This window comes from Panthera leo, chromosome B2, assembly GCF_018350215.1.
Source record: "Panthera leo isolate Ple1 chromosome B2, P.leo_Ple1_pat1.1, whole genome shotgun sequence".
NCBI classification, from domain to species: Eukaryota; Metazoa; Chordata; class Mammalia; order Carnivora; family Felidae; genus Panthera; species Panthera leo.
Window position 1 is genome coordinate 39,758,309 of NC_056683.1, and position 26,416 is coordinate 39,784,724.

Here is a 26,416-nt window from a genome sequence, read left to right on the forward strand (position 1 = left end):
CGCCCCCTGCCGGTCCGTAGCCGGCGGAAGTGCAAGACCGGAAGTTGCGTATCCTCCGGCGCCGACACGGTGCGTCGGGCGAGGCCTTGTGGATCTCGAGGGTACTACTATGGCTTCCAGTGGGGTCGGGGTGAGCGCCCCGGGCGCGGCGAATGAAGCTCCCGAAATTCCGGACAACGTGGGAGATTGGCTTCGGGGCGTCTACCGCTTCGCCACCGACAGGAACGATTTCCGGAGGTAACCGAAGTCCGGGAACTTGTCCTTTTCTGGCCCTCCGCTCCCCTATACACACCTCCCATACTTCCCATCTTCGCCCAACCTGGCGCCTTTACATTTGCCAGCGTTTTGGCCTCGCAGTGACTCTGGGTGTGCTTTGGAGAGGTCCTTGACTGGGAGAGTTCCCGTGCGGCAAAAGCGATCTTTTCAGTTACTGGGCTGCCTACAGAATCTCACCCTGACCAGGGGACCCGGGAAAAAGAGGCGCCAGCGCACAGTCTTTTCAGCCCTGGGCGAGTGTTTGATTGGCTTTTGCATTTGATCCCGTTAGACACAGGAACGACTGCCAAGCAAGTAACCACGTGGGTCGTGGGCAACCTGCCTTCGTAAAGATCTACCTTCCTGCAGTTCTAGAACAGTCTTTGTGCCCCCGGGAGGTTTTTCCAGGGTGGTGATGGTAAACCTTTACTCGTGGTATGTTTCATTAAAGACAAGTGACTCAGTGAGCACAGGGTTAATCAAATATTCTTTTTCCAGGAACTTGATCCTCAATTTGGGACTTTTTGCTGCAGGCGTTTGGCTGGCCAGGAATTTGAGTGACATTGATCTAATGGCCCCTCAGCCAGGGGTATAGCCAAATAGGTAAGCACTTAACTACTGTTCTGCGTGTCTAGGAGCCCTAAAGGCAGAGAGAAGCAATAATTTTTATCTTCTGTTTATAAAATGAAGGAGACTTGACATAAGGCCCTTGGCTACTCCTAGTTAAATATGTTTACAGACATTGCAAGAAATTTTGAGTCTCTTCCTAATTTCCCTTCAGGCTTTTACATTTCTAATGCCACCCGTTGTCCTGTCGTCTGATTGCAGACACATGGAACTCCCTGTGCTGTACTCGAACCTTCCAAAAACAGCCTCCAATCTTTGACCATCACAAGACTTTCCCTGATGGAAGTTGAAGTTTCATTCAGACGGGCACCTTCCCTTCCCGATTGCCTTTTCTTCGTTGAGCCCACTCAGAACTCCATTCTCTGGTCAGCAGTCAGGCTTCAGCCAAAGTGTTGTCCTCTGTTCTATAAAGTTCTGTACATAGGTCCAAAGTTTCTGCAGGGGGTGATTTTTGCTCTTGTCCTGAGGAATAACCTAATGGTATTTTAACAAATATTTGGAATAAAGACTGCACGCAAAGACAAATCATTTTATTCTTTTAATAAGAAACTTCGGCTTACAAAAACAAGGTGTAAAAAGTCAAGATTTACAAAAATCATAAAAACATGATTTATATTTCACACTCAAAAGAGACAGGAACAAGCCTCAAACATGGATTGTAACAGAGGTGGTTTGCTTCATATTGAAAAAAAAAAAAGGAAACTGTAGCCATTGTACTTGATGTGAACATAAGAGGAAACTTATTTTTGAGGAATTTCCATTTTTGAGCAGAACTAGAGGAAGAAGCCATTCGGTGTTGCATAGCATTTTAGTGCACCAGGTGGGTTTTCCAGGCACCAAGGGGGCATTGTTGCTGTAATAGAGTGGGATTTGTTGGTAGAAAGAGGGCAGTGATGTGCAGGTGGAGGCAAGGTGTAAGCAAGCCTGGGCAGTGGGCACTAAAGAAACTGCTTGAGGAAGCTGCTTTCTTCCCAAGGAAATGTTTTCTGACCCTAAAAGTCATGGTAGTGCCACTGTCCAGGAGTTTGGAGTTCTTTGGAAATGGAATATGAAAGGAACTGGCATGGAAAAGACTCATGTAGGCTCGGAAAGATGTGGAAATAGAGACAAGTTCCCCATGGCCATTTTTTTCTACTTGATTTATTCTAGGTATTTTTATCCTTATTATTTTGTTTTATTTTTAAAGTTTATTTAAGTAGTCTGTACACCCAACATGGGGCTCAAATTCACAATCCCGAGATCAGAAGTCACATGATCTTCCAACTGAGCCAGCCAGGCACCCCATCTACTAGGCATTTTTTAAAATCCTGCTTTTCCATGCCAAGTCTCCTGTGGAACTAGTATGGGATTAAAGGACATGAATTGGAAAGGGAGGTCAGTATGAATGCACCACAGTGGCCTAATTGTTAGAGTTGACAGATGTCTAGCAATCTGTTCACAAAAGGTAAATAGGACAAAACAGTCCTTCTTGACCCTACTGGCATAAATCTCATTAAGAAATCTGATTGAGAATTAGATTGTATATGTATTTTAAAAAGCACCATTCTCTTGTATTGATCGGGTAGGTCCCACCTGTTAGGGAAGAGTTTGAGCTGTGAATTCAGGCCCGTGGCTAGCTTACCACGAAGCCCTCACCCTCTAAGAATCTATCTATACTGGGACCACAGATGATTTGATAGTTTTGTAACTTACTGGGTGTTACGATGAGGAAGGGTCATATACATGAGAGCAAGGCTTAGGTTTGAAGCCATCACCTCCCAAATGGTGACCAGGAAGGAAACTTTTAAGCCATAGCATAGATTCTAAGCCCGTTCATATCTGTATCAGACCACTAAGACAAATACCAGCACCTCCTGTCCTTCATTGGTAGGAAACAGATCCTTGAAGTCGGCAACCCGATCCTACTCACAACTGAAAAGTCTATTTTAAAAGGTTTTTTAAAGTTGAAAAGAAAAATCCAGCAATGATGACATGGCAGCTTCCAAAAGCATAATTCACATTTCACTCAAAATTTAATGTTATAGCTTCATTTACTGTTAGTCAGTTTATAAAGCCATAATACTGGCATGGTAAAGTTTCATTTAAACTGGCTTCATTCCTCAAGTGTTAAGAATTTAGCAAGTAAAGCTCTCAAGTCTACAATTTCCCAAAATTTTGATGAACAGTCATTAATTTTGTAAATGAAAATGCTGGCTTTTACCATTCCAACACAACACCCTCCCCAAGGGAAGTCCATTTTACATCGGTGACGTGATATTCAGCCCTGGCTGGTTAACAGTACTATGAAAATCTCTTCTACTACCTATTTAGATTTTAAATGGAAACATGCCAGCAGAAGTAAGGAAAGAGTCCACAAAAATGACCATTTGCCTTAATGCCCTAGTGGCTATGGTGTATTTAGAGCAATGTGTGGGTTGAAAGAATAAGGTAACACTTGGTTCAAGTCAAAGCCCTAGACCAAGAGAATGGTTAAAGGTGGAAGATACAAAACTAAACTCACAGTCATATTTAGAAGGCGCTTTTTAGCTTTAGTGCTGACTTGAAAAAAAGGAACCACCACCAGGGAGGTGCATACTTACCCGGTAAAAAAAAAACTAAGTTGCCATGGGAGATTTTGCTCCAAAGGTACAACCTCCTCACCTAATTAGGCCAGTAATTAGGCTGAGGGAACCGGTTATCAAATGTGCTTCAAGTGGTGAGCTTTCTAAACACCCTTTGGTGAAGTCTCATGAGCTCATTGGAAACCTTAAGGTCAGAGTAAAAGGAACAGGCTATAAACAGCCCTGCAGGTGAGCAGACTGGGTCTTCTCCCCTTCCACAGCCACTCAGCACCATTCTAGTCAGCACCTGCCAGGAAAGGGGCTGGGGCGGGGGTGGCTGGGACAGGTTCTTTGAGCCTTCTCTTTTGCATATTACACAGTGCACTGGGCTTGCCTTACAATCTCAAGGTTCACATATAGGAGGTTGTGTTCTACACTGCTTCCTGAAATTTTGTGCAAAAGAACTTCAGAACTAATGAAAGTAATACCTCAGGAGGAATCATTTTTGTTTGACTTCTACCCTAAGTTGCCCAGCATTAGAAAAAAAGGCCCTTTCTGAACATTTGTGCTCTCCCAACCAGCTGGAAAGCAACCCTTCCACTTATAAGGTATAACCCGGCAAGGGTATATAGTATATGTTTAGGAAGAGGTAGCACTCCCAGCCTACCTGAAAAGGCCCGAGTTAATGTTTGGAACATAAAAGGAGTGGTGAAAAAGAATAGGGGACATAGTCTGCCTTGGAAAGCAGCCATTTGATGAATAGTGACAAATCCAAAGATTTTGGACATTACAGTAAAATTTCAGAATTTGCTGGTAATAATTATCTTTTACACACATGAAATGAAATGCTTTTACAAAGTCTGATACCAAATGTCCTTTACACTGTACAGACCCATTTGCCACTTAAAATGATACGGAGGCATCCTTTCCCTCACTTAATCTTTTCAATCCCATGCAAACCATAACTGGTTACAAGGCACCAAATGTTATGAATTGTATAAAATTAGTTCACAAAGCTTTATCAATAAGTAGAACAAACTCCATTTCTCCCTCCCTGCCTGCCCACCCACATCCCACCCCCCCATACCCAACCAAGTTTTCGTTCTGTCCTACTGTCGACCTCTCTCAGGCTTCTGGGGCCTGGTTAGGGCCATGCCCCACTGCCAGGCCAACCCACTTCACTAGTTCTTGCACTGGGATGGAACTGGAAGCATAGCCAGAGAAGGGAACTTGTACAATCATTGACGCTAGAAGCCTTGCCATTAAAACCAAAAATAAACTCTGCTATTGAGTCCATAGGACACATTAACACTTCTACAGTTTCTAATTTTATTCATGACATTTTAAGAGACATCTGGAAATTCTTTACAGTGTGGCACTGCCCCCCTCAGCCCAAGAGGGGACTGGATCAAAGCTGGCAAGAGCTCTGCCTGCCATTTAATAAGAGCTTCAGTTCCTGGCTGTTGAGGGCATTCCTAATTTTTTTTTTTTTTTAACACTAGCATGGATGCTCATCTCGGAGGCAACCACAAGGATGAGGGTCAAGCTAGATTGAGGTAAAGATCCTTTTTGAGGGCCAGGGTGCATTCATCTTGGCTGGCTACAGCAGGAAGTAAACACACCAGCCAACTACAAAGGGTTCCTGGAACGGGACTCGAACTACTTGCCTGGGAGAAGCAGGCCCGTAAGGTTCAGTTAGGAGATCTTGGGTTTGATTTGGCAGCATCTAGTCAACTTCTACCTGGTTCTTATTTTCTTCTCTTTAGAATGTTTCGATTTAAAGTAAGATGCAACTAAGAAATCCATCTACCTCCAATATGCAAATAAATTAAAGGCAAAGGGACACTTCCCGCACAATAGCCATCGGCTTATGCAGCAGGGAACTCTTTAATAAAAATCTCCATAAATACTAACTTCTCAACAGCGTCTAGTGCTGCTGCCTCTGGGTACCTGAGGTGTCTGTGACTGCAGGGGCACCTTCGAGAGTTTGCAGCTCAGCGAGGACTCTAGTGGTTTCTGGTCCAACTCCCTTTAAACCATTTTATTAATTTGATATGTGGGTGCTCAGCTAAGTTAAGCACTTATTTTACAAAATCCTTAAATCTGCTTAATAATTCTTATAAATATTTGGTATAAAACTATTTTTAAAAATTAAGTTTGAAGATCTTTTAATTTTCCATTAAATGTTCATTTTTCTGAAGTATTTCCCCCTAGACAGCCTGAGGGATGAAGTAGCTGCTCTATTAGTTCTTTTCCATTTGTAAGTTCTCTTTTTCTAGAATAAAGTACAGCATTCAAAGAAAGATGAGGCACAATTTATATTTTCCTTTCCTTCTTACTCTCTCTCTCTTTTTTTTTTTTTTGAGTTAATGGGCTTTTCCATTGCCACAAAAAAGTCTTCACCAATCCTGCCAACTTAAAAAACGTGGATCTAGAGAGTATACCTTTACATCAGAGCCTCTGGCAGCAAGGGCAGCTGTGACACTTTAAAACAGTGTCCAGGAGAGGGTGAGCCCTGGGCCAAGCTTATACAAAAAAGCCTGCAGTAGACAATATAAACCAAACAGCATAAAAAATGCCATACGCTATCGCTTCCAAATAAAAGCTAAATATTACAGAAACCTCACAGTGTTGGAAAAAGCAAGTTTAATTTAAAATATATAGTCACTCCCCCTTATCAGGGTGAGCCATTTTCTGTCTGAATTTCCTCCATGTCTCAGTGCTGTCTGTCAGGTCCTACGGGAGAGTTCATCTCAAAGAGGTCAACAGCAAATGCTACAGACCTGCTCTGGAAATGGGGCTCACCAACACCCCTAAGCTACGACCCTCATTCTTGAACCCTCTCTTGTCCCAACCTCCCACCCTTCCCCAAACTCCCTCCACATCTGCTTCCTTCAAGTGACAACTGTATTCCTACCTGAATTGAAATGTTCGTATGATACACTCAGTCAAAAGATGAGCATTCATAATGACAGGTTGAGGCAGACTTCAGCAGCCCCCACGATGAGACTTCTGGTTTACGTTCACTTTTACTGGTGAGTCTAACTGAAGGATTGAGAAGGGAAATTCAGTGGTGCCTGATGGGGTGGAGGGTTTCCATCATTCCACTTAGAAACTGATCCAGTATAAAAACAAAGATGTATTTTACTAGCACTTAAGGACAGGGCACTCTTTTTTTCTCTGATGGATTGAGTGTAGTTAGATAAAGAAACAGTAGGGATTATCAGATTTAGGAGGAGATAGGCCAGGGCCAGCAGCAGTGAACTGTTCGGACATATGGGGGCAGATTCCTCAGCCCTAGGAAAGCAGAAATTCCCAAACCTTGTGTTGAACAAAAATGTTCTAGCCCTCTAGGTGCCACAAAGAAGCTGCAGGCTAAGAAAAGCTGCATGCTGCATGGAGGTGAGGACAGGTGACAGGCATTCAGATACGGCCTGGACCACCGGCTATCCCTGCCTCTCTCCTCAACTGAGTTCTGAGAAAGCCTCAGACAACTGACCTAAACACCAATTTAAACCAAACCATGTGCTTGCCCTACACCTGAACCAGGGATATGCTACAGAACTGGGTAGCCAGGAATGCCCTTAGGCTCAGCATGCAAGAAAGAACATGTCAGGGACAATGTATTGCTTCCCCATATGAACTGCTCCTTCTTTAGAATAGAGGGTTGTTCACACCAGTCTCAGAAGATGTGGAATGATTAAGTGACAGCAGCAGTAGCAGCCAGGGAGGGTAGGACACTGGAAAAATCTCCCATTCTGCATGGGGGAAATTTGCTCTATGCATCTCATTCCACTCTTCCACTGCTATCCTCTAAAAAAGGAAGTCTGCATGTTTTGAACCCCTGATGGTTACTTCCTTTGTAGGAACAAATCCTTATTATTCACCTCCTGCCCTGGAACCAATCTCATCCAGCAAGCTGCCAGCCCAGGGCCCCACCTCATGTGCTCTGTCCTGGGCTCCTCACAACAGGAGGGTTCCTCTGGCATTGCAGGAGGTCCTGATTAGTGGGGGTCACAGAATGGAAAGAAAACATGGCTGCTCTCCTCGGTGCATATGATCAATTTTCTCCCTCTTTCCTCCACCCAGATCCTCTATATTCAGAAGCAACTGATGAAAGAATCTTCATAGAAGTTACTCCTTTTGATTTATCAAAGAGGGAATTCCCAAATCCATTCAAAAGAAAGGTGACTACAGATTTTAGGATAGGATAGGAAGTCACCTGGCACCTTCTGCTGTAGTCCCAGTGAGGCAAACCTAGCAATCTGTTCCTGCACTAAACCTTATTTCCTATAAGAGGAAAGATGTATGAACACCAACAGTTTAAAAGCAAGCCAGTCCTTGATACATGCCTCCCATTCAGGGGAAGGTCCGTGGTCTGCCCTCATCGTTGTTGCTGGGCTGCACCTGAGCTTGGAGTTGGGTTTCTGAAATTCTTGCATTGCCCTGAACTGTTCTTTGAGTGTAAAAAAGGATGTAGGCTTGAGTTTTGCACACTTCCTCGACACTGCATACATTCAGCTTTGAGTCATTGCAGTGGACCCAAAAACCTAGGAAACCAAAGGAAAGAAAGAGAGAAAATGACTATCCAACTTGTATTTCCAGTCAGCAGGCAAAACCAGGAGATGAAGAAAGGGACAGAGGAGTTCTGAATAGAGCCAACCCGATTGTTGGTGGTGGGGAAAGACAGGTAAATGAAACCAACAGACTTCCCTGCAGCCACTGGCTTTAACCCCATCAAACCCCACCACAATACTAACAATATTGACTGACTGTAATTTTTGTCCTCCTTTTATTCAGGCTTTTCCATTGTCCGTTAGGGCCTCTACAAAAACAGACTGAAGACTAGGGGCTAAGAGATGGGAAGAGGAGGAGGAGGAGAGGTGAAATGTAAATGGAGGAGCGATAAAAGGAAAATTTAGAAGCAATAAAAAGTTATTTTACTCTGGCTGCCTCAAGGGCTAAGGGGTTCATTACTGAAAACACATCCGCAGCCCATGTGCCTCAGTACAATACCTGGGAGACTGTGCTCTGGGTACGAGGACTGAAAGCTCCTTGGGAGAGCCCTTGTATCCCCACACCTCCCATGGTAAGGATATAGTAAGCACTCTTTAAATGTCTTCAGCTTTATTATGAGCTGGGGCTAATGAGATTCATACATTATCTCCATGAGGTTAGGTAAGCCATAGCATTTCTGCATAACCACGAAGGAAACAGGTCTGCAGAAGCATTAATAATAGAATGTCCAGGGGCGCCTGGGTGGCTCAGTCGATTAAGCATCCGACTTCGGCTCAGGTCATGATCTCACAGTTTGTGAGCTTGAGCCCTGTGTCAGGCTCTGTGCTGACAGCTCAGAGCCTGGAACCTGCTTTGAATTCTGTCTCGCTCTCTCTCTCTCTCAAAAATAAATAAACATTAAAAATAATTTTTTAAAAAATAATAGAACATCTAACATTAATTGAGCATTATGTGCTAGGGACCATGCTAAGTACTTTTACATGTGTCAGTTCCTGTCAATTCTTAGGGCAATCTTATGTTGTCACTTGGTGATATATCCAAAATTTGAATCCAACTTTCGTAATTCTTTCCACTGGATTTTAATGTATGCAATATCCCCCTAAAGATGAAATAAAAGGGAAGTGATGGAATGTGGACAAACCAACCCTCTTCCGTGTCCCCCACCCCACAGAGTAAAGCGCACGCACCTCCCTCTGTGTTGTAGCAATAGGCTGTGTAGTGTCCTGAGCCAAACCCTTTCCCGTGATGCATGACCACTGCGGAGAGATCATAGGCAAAGGTCTCTTTGTCAAGAGAGGAGAGCATGTCCCTGCAGCAGTAAGGTTCCATGTTTAATACCTGGTCAAAGACGACATGGACCCCAATCTTCTCTCGATGATTACGGCCAGACCACCTAAAACATAGATATAAATTTCTTACTAGTAAAAAATAGCATATGCTATCATAGGCAGAGGAAGGTAAAACAAGAGAAATGAGAAAACATAACCTTCCAGATTTGGTTTTTGCATCAATAAAACAGTGATCAGTATCCACATATATTTCCTGTGAATGTTCCATGATGTACTCTGAAACTAGAAATCCCTAAAATAACCTTGTTGTAGTTTACTGCCTGCCTTTTTTTTTCAGATTATATCATGCTAGATTCTGAAGATGACTCTATGTAAGCGCAAGGGAGGCTAGAAAATCTTTAAGCATGGACACGCAGTGCAGGCTAGCTGGTTAAACAGGGCTGTAAGGGCTAAAGCCCTGTCCCCGGTTCCAACATTTAATCGCCACAGAAAAGTGCAAGGTCTCTAGGGAACAGGCTTCCCCTCCCAATACCAAAGCCTTTGAAGCAGCTATCCCCACAGCTCACAGCCACCTGGAAGGCCCCAGAGCAAGCTCACCTGAATCTTTTAAGGTGCAGCCGGAGGACCTGAGGTAGTCTGTAGATCATTAACTGCTTTCTAGCTTCACTCAGAACAAGGGGTTTTGGATTGGATTTTCGTCGTTTGCCTATATGGTTTGGGAAGGTAGAAGACACAGATTGTGAGGAGTCTCATTCTTTCCTAGCTATGGCAGAGATAATGACTTGCCACTCAATATGCATTCTCCTTATCTGTCAGTATTTGAACCTCAGTTTCATTTGGGACAGCAATGTGACCCTCTGTAAGACTGCATAACCCAGCCTCCTGTGCCTGCCTGGTGTGGCCACGGCAGTTCTGCCAGAGATGAAAGGGATGATTGTGTGGTGCCCTTGGGATGACTGCAACTGCCCAAACTGCTCTTGGACCAACAGGTAACCTCGGGGATGGAAACCCTAGTCAAGTTGAAAGGTGGAAGGCGCTTGGGTCCCCAGTGACCATGCAGCTGCCATGCTGGCCCCTGAATATTCTTCAGACTTCTTTTTACATAACAGAAAAAAAAAAAAAAAAACACAACTAAAACTTGCTTCAAGTCATTATTGTTTCAGTTGACTGAAAAACAAACCTAATCCTGATATATCCACTTCTAAGAGTTTGCATCAGCAACCTTCAAAACTGATACAGGTTTAGGGTGGTATACTCCTGATATCATATATTCATTAATGGAATATAATGGAAGGTCACTGCAACAATAGGCACACAGAGTAGATGCATATGTTGGGGTTCTATGCCTTTATATATGGGCTTATAACTTAAATTAGGATGCACCAAAATGTAATTTTTAAAGGTTTTTGTTTTCCTCAGGTAGGTCTAATTCTGTTTCCTGCTCACAGCTGGTTTTATGCCATTCAAAACTCTATCTCCCGTTTTCTCTCCTGTGAAATGGGGAATAATGCATGTATTTCAGGCTTAGGAAAAAAGTAAAATGATACAGGATTACCAAAGGACAGAATATTTGTTTGTTTGTTTATTTATGTTTGTTTATCTTTGAGAGAGACAGAGTGTGAGTGGAGGAGGGGCAGAGAGAGAGGGAGACACAAAATCCAAAGCAGCTCCAGGCTTTGAGCTGTCTGCACAGAGCCTGACACGGGGCTCGAACTCACAAGCCATGAGATCACGACCTGAGCCGAAGTCGGATGCTCAACTGACTGAGCCACGGAGGCATCCCAGGACAGAATATTTTAACAGATTCTTTTTTTCAGCATGATTTGTTTGTGGCATATATAAACATTTAGAAAAGAAACTGCTGGTTTTATAGTTTTATGCTATACCTAGTTTTTGAAACATTTTCTTGGATAAGCACATTGCTGGACATGTAGGACAAGGTGGACAGGCTGGCCAAATTCATCCAGTCCAAAGCAGAACCAGTGCTCAGACTCTAATTTTGTTTCTGAAGCTACTGAGTTGTGAGGAGAATGCATTTCTTTTTTTTTTTTTTTTCTAATATTTATTTATTTTGGGGAGAGTGCAAGCGGGGGAGGGGTAAAGAGAGCAGGACAGAGGATCCAAAGTAGACTCTGTGCTGACAGTCTGACAGCAGCGAGCCCAGCGTGGGGCTTGAAGTCAGAAACTGAGCCAAAGTCGGATGCCCAACTGACTGAATTACTCAGGTGCCCCGAGGAGAATGCATTTCTAAATTACATCAAATAGGGGCACCTGGGTGGCTCAGTCGGTTAAGTGTCCGACTTCAGCTCAAGTCATGGTCTCACGGTTTGTGAGTTCGAGCCCTGTGTCAGGCTCTGTGCTGACCGCTCAGAGCCTGGAGCCTGCTTCACATTCTGTGTCTCCCTCTCTCTCTGCCCCTCCCCCACTCGTGTTCTGTCTCTCTCAAAAAATAAAACAAATGTTAAAAAAATAATACATCACATCAAATAAACCATGGAAATAAAGTTCTCTTAATTCCCATCAGAAGCCTTCTCTGAAACCACTTATAGACAACCAGTCAGTTATTATATTAACTAGACTGGTGAATGGATGGGAATATAAAATTAGTGGTCCACTGTGGTGCCTGCTAATTGTTTTTGAGCTATCATGGTCTCAATGTCTGAAGAGCCTGACATCTGATTCTAAGTTGTACCTATACCATTCATGAAAGGTAGCAGATCACAGCCAGATGACGCTTCACAGAGCTTCCTGTGACAACAGGATGTGAAGCTGCTGGTTTCACAACAGACTGCAGCAGAATGAGCGTGCCATAGGACCTTTGACTAGGGCTGGTGGTCATGATATGTAGGGGCATGAACAGAAAGAATCTAAAGAGGGGCCTGGCCTTATTTTACATTCTGATTCACCAGCAGATTTTCAAAAATTCTTGCAGCTCTGCCTGGGAACCCTGGCAGCGACTGCCACTCTCAGCAGAGGGAGTATGTGAGCTAAGATGAACACAATATAGAAACTGGCTTTGTTTCCCTAAAATGAAATTCACAAAGAAAAAGAAATGACTGATTCAACAGAGATTGATCAGTTCTGTCTCCATTTGATTAAGCTGGCCACATAGAGAGCGAGAAGACTGACAGTTTTGAAACTTCACAGACAACAAAAATACATCTTGTACTTTCACCATAGATTCCCTTCCCCATTTGAACTCGCCTAGAGAAATCCTGGAAATTGGCACATCTGGCAACCAGAAAAACATGGCTTTCTTGCAAAAATAAATACAAAATATTTCTTACCTAATCTGTCATGTCTGAGAATGATGAAGTTCAGCTTTTAACATCCGTCTGTTCCTTACAAGTAAGAAGCTTTAAGAATCACTATCTTAAGAAAACCAAATAGGGAGCACCTGGGTGGCTTAGTCAGTTGCGTGTCCAACTTAGGCGTGGGTCATGATCTCATGGTTCGTGGGTTTGAGCCCCGCATGGGGCTCTGTACTGACATCTCGGAGGCTGGAGCCTGCTTCAGATTCTGTCTCTCTCTGTCTGCCCCTCCCTGCTGCACTCTCTCTCTCAAAAATAGACATTAAAAAAAAAAAAAAAGAAAACCAAATAGATACTGCTCTTAATAAGATACTTTAGGTCACTATCTTTATATCTCAGTGAGGAACAGGGCAGGTGACTCTATAGTCAACCAAGTACAGCATTCTAAAATGGCAAAATGGGGGCACCTGGGTGGCCCAGTTGGTTAAGTGTCTGATTCTTGATTTCCACTTAAGTCATGATCTCATGGTTCGTGGGACCGAGTCCTATGTCAGGCTCTGTGCTGACAGCGCAGAACCTGTGCTTGGGTTCTCTCTCATCCTCTCTCTCTGCCCCTCTGCTGCTCATGTGTTCTCTCTCTCTCTCTCTCTCTCAAAATAAATAAATGTTAAAAAAAAAATAAGTGGCAAAATTATATCAAGTATGACTTTTGATTTTTGTTCTGATTCTTCAGGGACAACATGTTTCCCACTATTTACTATTTTAAAGACGATATGCAAACATACTAAGAAGGGTCATCATAAGATTGTGGTTCCCAAAACTTGTAGTCCAAATTATTTTATGGCTGCAAATTGATTTCAAGATATGTACACAATCCATTAATTTTAGCTTCCAAATCTTGACATGCCAAAAAACCCAAACATGAGTTTCCAAGTTTGCTCTGTATTCCCTCTGTATGTGCTGGGTTAGCAAAAGCATTGAGTGTTAGTGTGGCAAGACAGAAGGAGGTCTGTGTCAGATGTCTACGTAACTACATGGAAAGAGTTCCACTTTAAATTAGAGCCATGGCAGAGATACTTTATGACCTCCTTCCCCCACTTCCCCAAATGCATGGCATGTGAAGGCATGTGAAAACAAATGCAGAAAGTAACCATGAAGATGATGCACCTTACGACTTGCTTTCTTGGTCTCCTACCAATCTTTAGCATCAATTCTGACAGACCTGAAATCTACAAATTCGGTACAAAAATACACATTTCTGATACCGTAACCCTCACACAGGCTATGCCACCTGACTTTAGATGAAATAAGAACCGTCAAATCTATATTCATGAATTTAAGTAGGACCCTTGTAGCACTAGGAAGCAAGTACTAACATTCTTAGATTCCCCATTTCAGGATCCTTTCAATGCCTCCCAAGATAACAACTAATGTCAATCACAGCAGGAGTCAAAGGAAGCCCAACACCTAGGTTTGGTTTTGTTTTTTAACATACGACGTCGACATGCTTGTTTTCAGGAAAATGGGAGGAAAAAAAATCTTTAAAAGATGCTTTAAAACCACTCAGAATTATCATTGTTACTTTTGATGAAAAGGGCAAAAGCAGCATCTTAAACTGATATTTCAGGTGCACACCCACCTCTCCCCCTCCACTTCCACCTCCCAGCACTCACTGTTACACTGGTCACAAGCGTAGATTCTCCCTTCCAGGGCCTCTGTCTCTGTGAACTTGGCCAGCATCTCAGTGAGCAGGCACTCAGTCTGATTCAAAGGGACAAACCCCTTTTCTATGCAGTGATACCGTTCAGGGAATTCCAGGGACAAATCCCAAAAGGGCTCAATGGTATTGGATTTGTAATTGCATGATACACATGTGACCTAGAATGAAAAGATTGATTCACAGGTTATATAATCTCCATGCTTCCCACATACACTTTTGCTCGATTTACAGAAAACACATAACCTACCAAAACTAAGTGTAGTTTTCAAAAAAATCTTTCACTGTAATACTAAAATAATAACTTTAAGAGCATTAGAGCATATTACTTCTGGTATACATTGCTAACTATGATGCCAGCTGGAACTGGAAAACTACACAGCACAGGTTATTACCTTCCCGTTTCTCTCTTCTCTTCTCCCAAAGCATGCTCTACCATTCAATGCTGTGGTAGTACAGACCAATAGTTATCATGGGATCATTCACAGATCGGTCTGAGATAGAGAATTGGCAGATTCCTGTCTGCTTCTCTCATCCTCACAACTTCTTCATCCAGACTTTGCTCCTTCCACCCACTCCAACTTGCCTCTCTTTTTTGCCCTTGTTTCTTGCAGTATCCCTACACAGATCCTTGTATTCAAAGAGCCTCAGGGTACCTTATTAGACCTCCTCTCCCCCATAACCTTCCCGATGCACCTTTCTTCCTATGGACCCTCAGGGTGTAGAGGAAGTGCCCATAAATACTTCCCCTTTCACATGCTTAAAAAAAAGCCTAAATAAACCTTCTCTTCCATCCCATTCATCACTCTTTTAAAACTGTAAACACCAAGACACAAACCTCAGTAGCATAATGTAGAAGTTTCACCTCAATCTCTTAAGTTGTCCAGTTTTTTAACTCTAAAAATTCTTTCTGCACAAAGTTCTATCTATGAGTCTTGGCTTATGTCCCTACATGCTAACAATCCAGAAAAGAAGAGGTAATGAGCAACAGGAGAGAAGCTTGCTTAGGCCTTGGGCATCCTCCTAGCCACCTCCCTTCCTTTTATGTAAAGCATGTCCTGGAAGGAAGAATGCTCTTTCAAACTAGGGTGGAACCAGGGTTATAGGCAACCTGTTCAGTTTCCTGAAACTGATCTAGGGATGGCATGCCAACAATGGGTACTTAATTTTAACAATGAGATTATATTACCTATATTGTCATTAAAGCTTAAAGACATTCACTGAAAATGAAACGATATGGCAAATTCAACCAAAAACCTGCCCAGAAAGAGGAGGCAAGTTCCCCAACGAGGCCAACACAACGTACAGCACAATGCAAGGTACAATGGCCACCCCCCATTATGCGTAATTACAGCAAATGTTGGCTACCCTAGTCCTCCCAGATAACCTGTGGGAGGCACTCACAGGAAGCCCAAACTCTAACCAGCAAGTCTCCCTGCAGTGCGGTGGGCAGTGTAGGGGTCAGGGTGGGCCAACCTACCTGACTGAGTAGCTGCCCGTGGAATATGGTGTTCACCACCTTTAAGACCTGTTTGGTGAGCTTCCTCTGGGAGAAGGGGATGAGGATCCGGCGCGTGGTGCCCTCGGACTCGAGCTCTTGCTGCACTTTGTGCAACAGCTCACAGAGGAATTCCTGCGCGTCCTGCTGGTCGTAGCCCCGGAAGGCGGGGATCAGGCTCCACACGGAGTGAAGCATGGCGAAGGGCGACACCAGGGCCCACTTGCCGGACCACATGACACGGAAGAGGGTGTGCAGTTCGTGACAGAGGGAAATGTGCTTCGAGCTCGGCTCCTTGTTCTGGATGAGTTCTAGGCTCCTGCTGATGGAGGCCCCGCCGTTGAAGCAGAGGCCCTCCCGCTCGCACGACTCAGCCCGGTCGCTCCTGGCCGACAGCTCGGTGGCCGAGCTGCCGGCCGGCCTGCCCGAGAGCGGAGCCTTCCCGTTGGGGGCCTTGGGAAATAGTTGTTGGGTCTGGGAAGGGTCGAGGTTCAGAAAACACTCGCGGAACTTCTGGAGGTGGCTGAGCACCTGCAGGATGGAGTTCATGTAGCAGGTGTTGCCCAGGTTGCGCAGGCCCGTGACGCCCGGCGCTATGGCGGGCGCGCGTCGTGGCTGGGGGCGGCCCCCGGCGGGCGCGCGCGGCGGGGCGGGGCGCGGGGCGGCGGCGCGGGGCGCGTGCAGCAGCAGGCGCGCGCTCTTGCGCGGAGGGGCGCTGGCCAGCTCCTCCAGCAGCCGCCGTTTCACCTCGCGCCGCCGCTGCCGCGCCTCCTCCTTCTTGCGCTCCAGCGCCTCCTCCTGCCGCCGCTGCTCCAGCTTCGCCTGGCCGCGGGAGCTCTTCTCGAACCAGAGCCGCAGCGTCTTGGCCAGCAGGCGCTGGCGCCGGTACCACAGAGCCGTGAGCATCTGCGGCTGTCCCTGAGGAACGCGCTGCGGCGGGACGGCGTCCTCGCCCGAGGCCATGGACCGCAGCGTCCGGCCGCGCCTCAGCGGCGGGTCCTGCTTCTGGCCCCTGACCGCCAGGAGGGAGCTTCTGAGCAGCTTCAGGTCCCCCTCGGGGTTATCGTTGAGCACATAGTCCTTGCACAGGTAACAGAACACGTACAGATCTCGGACCTCCATAGCTAGCGGGTGCCCAGTCTCCTCAAAGTGTTTAAGGGCGTGATCCTCGATGTAGCGGCCGCAGGCCACGTGCGAGCACTTGAGACAAGCCCACACCGACTCGGTGGTGGCGCACTCCCTGCAGCACCACTTCTGCGGGTTCAGGATGGAGTGGTCCTGGGCGAGCCGCAACCGCCCGACATGTTTGCATCTATCCATGTCTTATAGAAGGCTCCAGTCTTTCAACCTGACACGACAGAGCCCCAGAAAAAGAGAGAGAGAGAGAGAGAGCTTTCAGCAAAATCTTTTCCTAGAAAAAGGCTCGCAACCGCCGTTTTCAACTCAATGCTCACTAGTTTTCAATTCAAAATTGGTTCCTTCGGAAGGAGGTTAAGAGATAAAATACTGTCTTGGGGGGAGGGCTTGGCACCAAGTCGAATCTTTACATTTTCTAAGCTTGTATAAATTCCCGAATATCAGCTAATTTTTACGTGAAGCTGATTTGTATTCCTTAATGTCATTACCCTTAGTTCATTCACATTGCACCCAACTGGCCACCAGGGGAAAGAAACTTGTATTCTGAACCATCTCTGAACTGATCATGTCCTCTGTATCTTGTACCGATCAAGATCTTAGTTGTATGCACAAAGGGACAGGAGAGGAGAGACATAATGTTTCAAATACCAGTAAGAGATGAAGACCCTCAAATGTAAAGGCAATCTTAGGTCAGTTTCAATGTATTTCAAAATAGAGGTAACAGGACAGGTAAAAGTAAGAAAGTCCTCTACAGTACAAGGTGCCATTTTTCTTTAAAAAATTTTTAATGTTTATTTTTGAGAGAGAGAGAGAAACAGTGCGAGCACGGGAGGGGCAGAGAGCGAGGGAGACACAGAATCTGAAGCAGGCTCCAGGCTCCGAGCTGTCAGCACAGAGCCTGACACGAGGCTTGAACTCATGAACCTTGAGATCATGACCTAAGCTGAAGTTGGATGCATAACTGACTTAGCCACCCAGGTGTCCCTAAGGTGCCATTTTTCTTTTCTTGGGTCCAAAGAACCTGGCTAAGGAGATAGTCTGTGAGTCTGAATCTAAATAACTTTTTTTTTTTTTTTTTTTTTTTTGGTAGTAGGCTCTACACCCAGCATGGTGCTCACACTCACAACCCCTAGATCAAGAGTCACATGCTCTACCGACTGATCCAGCAAGGCACCCCAATCTAAATAACATTTTATATGTCCACTATGGTCTGAATGTTTGTGTAACCCCCATTCATGTGCTAAAATGCCCCTTGCCCAAGGTGATGGTATTAGGAGGCAGGGCCTTTGGGAGATGATCAGGTCATGAATGGGTTGACCCTCATGGAATGAGCCTTCACGAATGGGATTTTAGTGTCCTTATAAAACAGTTCCCTCACCCCTCACCCACGTGAGGACACAGTGCCAGTCTTGTGGCCGTGAATCAGGAAGTCCTTACCAGACATGGAATTTGGTGCCATGATCTTGGGACATCCCAGCCTTCAAACTAAGAGAAACATTTGCTGTTTATAAGCCACCGAGTCATGGTATTTTTTTTATAGCAACCCTGAGGGACTAAGACAATGTGAAAAGCACATGTACATCTTGTAGAAACGGTGGGAAAACTTTTACTTTCGTTACTAAAAGTATATGTAAGTACCGAATTAGATCTCTTAGGACAAGTGATGGAGTGGCTACTGGTTTAACCAAACTACCAAGCAAAAAGAAAAAAAAAAAAAAAAAAAAAAAACAAATCTTCCAGATGATATACATGAAAATGCTTTTTAAAATAGTGGCAACATATTGAGCTTTTTTCTTCTTCCTGTCTTCCTAACATTGCTTCTTCCATATTGTTCTTCCGAGAAACCTAATGGGCAATTTCTCTAAGGAAAAGAGGCTAGACAATTAATTTAAAAGAAAACTCTTTATTCTTTGGAACCTTGACAGTTTTTTTTTTTTCTTTGCCAGTACCAATATTTAAATTTCCTAAAGGTATTTCCTCCTATAAACTTCCTTCAACCCCATTTCTTCTACACTTTCATTTCTGCGAGCAAATGAAGTTGCATGATTATGGAGTCACCCAGAGAAGTTTTAAATCCAGTGTATTCTGAGTAGTTCCTTTAATTGGTTTCCAGATGCCCTTTTTGGCCTTGTCCTATTGCTAAAACCTACAACTATATACCACAGGACCAAATGAGAGATCCTTCCTATTTTTTATTGCCCATTCCAGATTGGCAAAAGCCATGTCCCTAGATAAGAAACCCTTAAATCATACAAAGGAAAGCAACCTAGGTGATCTTCAATCAAGTCAGATCATGCTTTTCCTTTGAGTTCTTTCAGGATTTAGGTTCTCCTACATTATTTTTCTAATTATTGATTTGTTTTACTAAGTGCCCTGTAAGTCTCTGGATGTATTTCCTAACTAGATATAATCTTCTTCGGTGAGAAGATCATGTGTTATATTTCTTTTTTCACCCCTTTATAGCTTCACAATTTGTGGGTGCTCAACTCTTAGTGGTCAGAGGTGTTCTGTCAGACTTACCTTCCCACACAGTCCAGAATGGCACTGAATTAACCATTTCTTTTTACTTTTTGTAGGGCACAGCCAGATTAAAACGTACATATATTAAAAAGATGAGATGGTAAATAAATGAATTTTCTTTTTGCTATTTATTACCAACCAAAAGTTGAAGTTGAGTATGCATGGTGCTTGTAACCAATTACTGGGGACACAAAAGAAAGTCAATAATTACAGAGCGAAGGGGGAAGCAAAATCAAGAGACTGGCAACTCTCAAGTTCCTCACTTAATATTTTTCAAAATGTAGTTTCTGAGCCACTTACCAGCATCAGAATTCCCTAGGATACTTGTTATTTGTACAGATTTCTGGTCACAGCTCCAAACCTAATGAATCAGAATCTGGGGAGGGGTCTCAAGTCTCCATTTAAAATAAGCCCTACAGAGGACTTGCTTGTGCATTAAAACCTCAGAACCATTGCACTAATCCAGTAAATGATAGGGATGAAGATGTCCTCATGGAAATCAAAGAAAGAATTTTCTTTCTCGACATCTTCTACTTCGACCAACATTAATTATCCAATAGAACTTCCAGCAATAATGGAAATATAATTTATCTGTGCTGCTTAATACTGTATTAACTGGCCACCTGTGCCTATTGAGTACTTGCAATGTGGCTAGTGAGAATGAGGGACTGAACCTTTAGTTTTAATTTTAATTTAACTTTTAAAAGTTTATTTATTTATTTTGAGAGAGAGAGAGAGAGCGGAAGAGGGGCAGATAGAGGGAGAGACTCTCAAGCAGGCTCTGTGCTGTCTGCACATCTCAAGCAGGCTCTGTGCTGTCTGCACAGAGCCTGATATGTGGCTCAAACCCACAAACCTAGAGATCATGACCTGAGACGAAATCAAGAATCTAACACTTAGCCAACTAAGCCACCCAGGTGCTCCTAATTTTGATTAATTTAAATTTAAATAACTATATATGGGTAGTGGCTGCAATACTGGATAGCACAGACTTAAATACACCAGGACATATAAATCTTTAGCTCACTCGGCTTTTCTTTTTGTTTTCTTTCCTTTGAAAGATTCAGTACTCACTGAATCGTATCTGAATAGCCTCTTCTTATGACTCAAAACCTGGCAAATCCCCATTTTAGCCAACAGGAGCCTTGATGTGTCTTCAGGAATTTAATTGCTACAGAGATCTTATCACATGAAACTCAGCACAGCTTTAAATCCTACAAAGAGAATATCTCTGTGAACAGGAAGCCAGCAACACAACACTCGGAACACTGATGCCTTGCAAAATCAAGGCCTATGCTGAACAGCCAAAAGCCCAAATAGAAAAACACCAAAGAACCATTCCACACCCTCTCCGTGAAGAGCTGTCAAATGGAAAGGGCACTCTGGAAATTCTTTCTTCCGATTTCATTTTCTGATCTATAAATCTGCTGATCACGCACATCCTTTCCTACACAGCCCTTTTCCCATTACAAATCTGTCGTGGCAACTCACTAACCTGCCATATGGCAGAGTAAATCCATTCAGGAAAACACAGGGCTACCTTGTACCTCACCACACTGAGTTAAGCTAGGCAGACTAGCTTCTCTGGGGAAAAAACATATCATGAAATGGAAACCACCCAAAAATGACACAAAAGAAAAAAGCCACTTTAACCAACATACAAAATAAAGAATAAAGAGAACACAATCCAGGTATACTCCGTTCAAGAGAGGCAAGGTTTAACATACCTCTCATACATACTCTGATTAAGAACCAGGCCTAACACCCATAAGTGTAAAGAATTCTATTTTACATTTTGCTGATATGTACACCTTTTCCTTCATAATTCCCAAAGGCCATAATAGTCCTAACACTTCCACTTAAAACCTACATCACCCAGTGTGACAGACACCCAACATCCCAGAGCTAAACTTGCAGTGTAACTGGCAAAGAATAAGATGTGCCTTAACAGTTCTCCATTGATAAGGAGATGAGCAACTTTAAATGAATGTCCTACACACCCTGGATTGATCTACAGATGGGGTAAATAAACTTGACAAAATATTATTGCTTCTTTAATTACCATAGTTTTATTTTAAAAATATGAATCAACTCGACTACAAGACATAATCACTATTTAAAAGCATCCCACTATAGTTAGTGCCACTAAATATTAAATTAGAAGAAGGTAATGAAATCTTCAACTCATGCCTTTGTTCTGAATTAGGAACTTCTAGATTTATCCCATTCTTTTTTTTTTTTTAAAGTCTCTGTATGAGATGACCGAACATTACAATCATCTTTCAAAAATCTATAGCTTAAAAATATGATTGTCTTTTAATTGGGGCATTCCAATTGTTCTCTTGTAGCAAATTTCTTAGCTGATCCTAAACGTGTTAACTACATCACCAGAATAAAACTTCTGCAGGGAAGGCGGGGGGAATCAACAAAAACCAAATAGGAAAAAAATAATCTCTTTTGGAGAGAATCCCATTTATTCTCTCTCCCTCATCATAGTGATTTTCTTCTCAGTTCTTAACTAAGGACAGTGGAATAATCCTGCCTGGTCTTAGTGAGACCAAGTGGCATAAATTCCAGCTTCAGAGAGAGTAGACACTATGGTAACATGCTGACAGCCTTCATTTACATAAAAGAATACTAATTACGTGGTATCATCAACATCTGCGATTCTGCTCACTGCCATATGCGACAGCACAGGGTATTTTAACCCTTCAACTTACTAAATGTACCCTAAATTGCATGTACCACAAAACTCGCAAAGACTGCTTGAAAAGACACGGTGAATACATTTTTCTAAATAAGTACTGGAAATGAATTTTATTTTCAGCTAACATTTTATTTCCAAAAGATATGGGAAAGTATAATTTAATACCAATATACAATTAAGGAAAAGGTGAAGGTACAGTTAATAACCCCAAAGGGAAGAATGCTACATTCTAGAGTATTATGCAGGGCTCTAACAGGCTGTATTATAAGCACAATGAAAGTAGCCTTTTGCATTTTTAGATTACGGCTACAGTAAGGCAAAAACAATAAAAATACAAAATAAGACAAAAAGTAGGAGAAGAGCCTGAGAGGGATGACATTGGTGAGAGTGCTCAGAAGCCCTTTGCTAAGGCAGTGTATGTGTGGGGAGGGGGCTGAATGGGTGGAGTGTCCCCACTCCTTGCTGCTCCCTTCCTCCTGCCCCTCCCTCTGGGTTCCCATCCTCCCTGAATATGGGGGTGACCGGAGGGGAGGAGGGTAACCTATAAGTCAGAGCACTGCTCGGAGACTCCTAGAGAGGCTGAATTCTCTTGAGAGGGCTTCAGAAGCACTGACTAAATGTGTTCTGACCTCTGACCTGAGGACAGGGCTGACTACTGAAGCAGTGACTCTGAGCCACGGGCAATGGCATACTCATACGCTGGGTGTGCCAAGCCTTGTGAGCTGTGTTCCCGCTCACCTGGTGTCAGTAGTCAAGTACCGGTGTTCAGGAATGACTGTCTAATTGTTGGTGACAGCAGATTTAGGTTACGCCCATGTGTCTCTCTCACTTGTGTTAGGCCTTGCCTTCTTCAGTAAAAAAGGAGTAGGGTTCACGTAGGAAGCTGGGCCAGGCCCATGACCCTGCTCTGCCCAGGGCAGGGGCCGTACCTGTGGCCCAGCAGGGACAATGACAAGGGCAGCACAACCAGCACGGAAAAAATGCTCTGCTCTGTACCAAATACCAACCTCTCTGACCACAGTAAGAGCTGGAATTGGGTTTAAGCCCTTTGTACCTTCAGTCTCTGCCGTCTTTTGTTCACCTTTCTCTCCAGGTACACATATGCCCAAGTCTCTCCTGTCTAGACAGAGAAGGAGAGGCATACAGACACTTCCTCCTCCGCCTACTTTATTTCTGGCAAGATCATGTGCAGCTGCATCTTCCCTCACAGTTCACTCTTCACCACATCCATTGCATGGAAACTATTTTCTCAAAGGTCATCAGTAATTTCCTTATAGCGAAGTTCATTAGCCTGAATTTTAGGCTACTGTTCTTCTCTGGTTTTCTTCCTATGTCTGTAATTATACCTTCCCTGTTTTTGTGTGTCTCTCTTCCTGGAAATGTAGGCTTTTCTCAAGGTTCTGTCTTTGGCTCTCTTCTCAGTGATTTCATCTATTTCTAGAATGTTGAGTATCATTTCTGTACAAGATGATATATTTTATTTTGTTTTTTTAATTTTTAGAGAGAAAGAACGAAAGTGGAGGACTGGGGCAGAGGGAGAGAGAGAGAATCTTAAGCAGGCTCCACACTCAGCACGGGGCCTGATACAGGGCTCGATCCCACAACCTTGGAATCATGGCCTGAGTAGAAATCAAGAGTCGGACGTTCAACTGACTGAGCCACCCAGGCGCCCCAAGATAATGTATTTTAATTTTCACAAATACTTCTTAAAAAGCACTTTATTCAGATAGTTTACATACCATAAAATTCACTCATTTAAAGCATACAACTCCACAATTTTTAGTATTTTCAGAGTCCCGCAAGAACTTCTGAATATAAAATCCATTTCATTGCAGAGTCTCAGTCTCAGGTTGGATTTTCAGTCGGATGCTTGCATTATGTATACGACTATTAATAGTATCTGCAAGACGAAGCTATTGAACATGTTTTGCGCTTTTTTGTTTGCTTAGTAGCCGTGATGCTCAGGCACCGAGATATATACAGTTTCATGCAGGTCTCCAGGTGATCAAGATACATAAGATGACTGATAGAGGGTTATGGAGATGCCATCTGTGGAACAAAGCTAAGCTAGCTGGCCTTCAAGGGATCTGACCTTTAGATTGATTAACCTAATACTCTTGCCAAAGAGGTCTGTGCCTAAAACTTATCAACACCTTGTCGAGGAGGAGAGTAGACTGGGGAAAGGTGGCCAAAAAAGAGTGCTCACAAGAAATTCTGAATCCACGTGGAAAACACACACACACACACACACACACACACACACACACATACACACACTGTTAGAAATGTCACCTGTGACTCTGCAGAGAAATGGTAGCCAAGAGTAGAGGATAACTAGGTTTGCTGTATAAACATGAAACACAGCTTTACTATAATTTATGCTGCTGCCTGATCAAAGGGGCCTATTTGCTACAACCTGGTGTAAATGTTTTAGCATTGTCTCCCTGACAAGCTAGTGTTGAAGCAAGGTCCAAACTAAAGGCTCCCTCTTCTACTCCACTGCCATATGGAAAATCTCTGACACTGAGAATCAGGGTTAACCTTTCAAAAATTTGACCCCAGGAATTGTGGTTTGTCCCTGCAATATGCCTCTAAAACAGTATGCTCTCCACAGCAGCCAGTCAGTCATCAACAACGTATACATATGTCAAAGTCTGTATGTGTGCCAAAACTTCTTGAATTGTGTGCTTTAAGTATGTGCGGTTAACTGTATGTAAATTACACCTTAGTAGAGCTGTTAAAAATTATACAAACACACACCCAGCGAACAATTTACCCCTAATGAATAGATGGAGGCAGCAGCTTCTTATACTACTAGGTGAAAACTGACAGGAAACTTTATCAGGAATGGTTAACACCAGTAACACCTGACTCCACTGATCAGCTTTACACTAAAAGCAGGAGAATCAGACACTACACGCTTCCCTGATAGGATGTAATAAAGGGCTCACAGCAGCATCACCTATGAAGTACTCTGGCTGAAAGACCTGAATCTGAGTCCAGTGAAGCATTTAGCTCTAACTACTAGGGTATGAGAAATGTGGGTGACAGAACATGCTACCACAAGGCTGCAATTAGCCAGATTACCACATCAGAGTGTGGCAAATGCTATGGGCTCAATGATCTGTAGTCTTTAATAAATAAATGACACGAGGAAAAAGGGGGTGGGGATGGATCTGCTATAGATTATATGAAACCTAGAGACATATCAACCACATTCAATGTGTACCTCAAATGTATCTATTTTTTAATTTTTAAAAAAATATTTATTTATTTTTGAGAGACAGAGTGTGAGCAGGGGAGGAGCAGAGAGAGAGGGAGACACAGAAACTGAAGCAGGCTCTGGGCTCTGAGCTGTCAGCACAGAGCCCGACTCGGGACTTGAACACACGAGCAAGGAAGTCATAACCTGAGCTGAAGTTGGACGCTTAACTGACTGAACCACCCAGGCGCCCCTGTGTGGCTCATATTTAAATCTTGATTTGAACAAACCAACTATAAAAAGGTAGTTTGCAGATAACTGGGAAAAAATGTTTTAAAATATTGTATGCCTCTAGCTATTTTCACTATTTTTTTTAACAGTTTCATTGAGATATAAGTGACATACAACAAACTATACATATTTAAAGTATACAATTTGGTAAGTTTTGGCATATAGTATATACTTATAAAATCACCCCAATCAAAAGACTGAACACACCCATCACTCCCCAGATTTCTTTCTGCCTCTGTAATCCTTCCCTCTCTACCACCCGAAGTCCACAGCTGGAGAAATTTGAACACAAAGTATTAGAAAACATTAAATAACTATTTTGTGTGACAGTGATACAGTGGTTATACCTTTTCAGTCTTTGTATGTTAGAAATATCTCAAGTATTTATAGGTGAAATATTATGATGTGTGGAATTTGCTTTAAACTATTCTGGGGGGAGTGGCAGGAAGATAGATGAAACACTGTCAAAACATTCATACTTGTTGAAGCTGGTTGATGGGTACATAGAGCTCATTATACTATTCTCTTTATTTTAGGATATGCTTACAAAGTTCCACAAAAATTTTTTAAGACAAAAAAGTAAAGAATATATTCTCTGATAGCAAAAGAGTATCACGAATTAGACAATCTGTGAGAACCTTTCACTCTCTATCATCATTTTACCATCACGTCTAGTTTTACTGTGAAACACACCCTCCCACCCGAAACAAACGCACCAAATCAAAAAAGCAGTTCTCGGCAGTGTTAGTCACAGAAGATGGCTGGCAAAATACCCTTTGGTCTGGGCCTCAAATATACCCTTCAGGCTCAGGTGGCAACTTCTTTGCTGGCCCCCAAAGTTTCTTTCAAATACTTCTGCCCACA

At 43.3% G+C, this 26,416-nt stretch overlaps 2 protein-coding genes across 12 annotated transcripts in view; one reads left to right on the forward strand and one right to left on the reverse strand.

Moving 5' to 3' along the window:
- The first annotated feature begins 9 nt into the window (after positions 1-9).
- On the forward strand, positions 10-1,407 carry TOMM6 (translocase of outer mitochondrial membrane 6). 2 transcript variants are annotated; one of them, XM_042938729.1, is made up of 3 exons: positions 10-237; positions 754-858; positions 1,037-1,407. In XM_042938729.1, exons 1-2 carry the CDS (start codon positions 110-112, stop codon positions 848-850), a joined length of 225 nt encoding a protein of 74 aa, XP_042794663.1. In that variant the 5' UTR covers positions 10-109; the 3' UTR covers positions 851-858; positions 1,037-1,407. The 2 variants fall into 2 exon arrangements, with proteins under 2 accessions (XP_042794663.1, XP_042794662.1); XM_042938728.1 differs by having other exon boundaries at positions 1,084-1,407.
- Positions 1,408-5,573: 4,166 nt separating this feature from the next.
- The window catches only part of USP49 (ubiquitin specific peptidase 49), an 89,723-nt gene continuing 68,880 nt past the window's right edge, over positions 5,574-26,416 (reverse strand). For 6 of the 10 annotated variants that reach the window (XM_042938735.1, XM_042938734.1, XM_042938732.1 and 3 more), the window contains 5 exons: positions 15,678-17,043; positions 14,154-14,358; positions 9,827-9,935; positions 9,128-9,333; positions 5,574-7,972 (listed from right to left, as the gene is read on the reverse strand). In XM_042938735.1, the coding sequence (XP_042794669.1) occupies positions 7,782-7,972; positions 9,128-9,333; positions 9,827-9,935; positions 14,154-14,358; positions 15,678-17,015 (2,049 nt within the window). In that variant the 5' untranslated portion in view covers positions 17,016-17,043 and the 3' untranslated portion in view covers positions 5,574-7,781. The remainder of the gene's footprint in view (positions 7,973-9,127; positions 9,334-9,826; positions 9,936-14,153; positions 14,359-15,677; positions 17,044-26,416) is intronic. The other 4 variants (XR_006202604.1, XR_006202605.1, XR_006202603.1 and 1 more) reach the window with 4 other exon arrangements.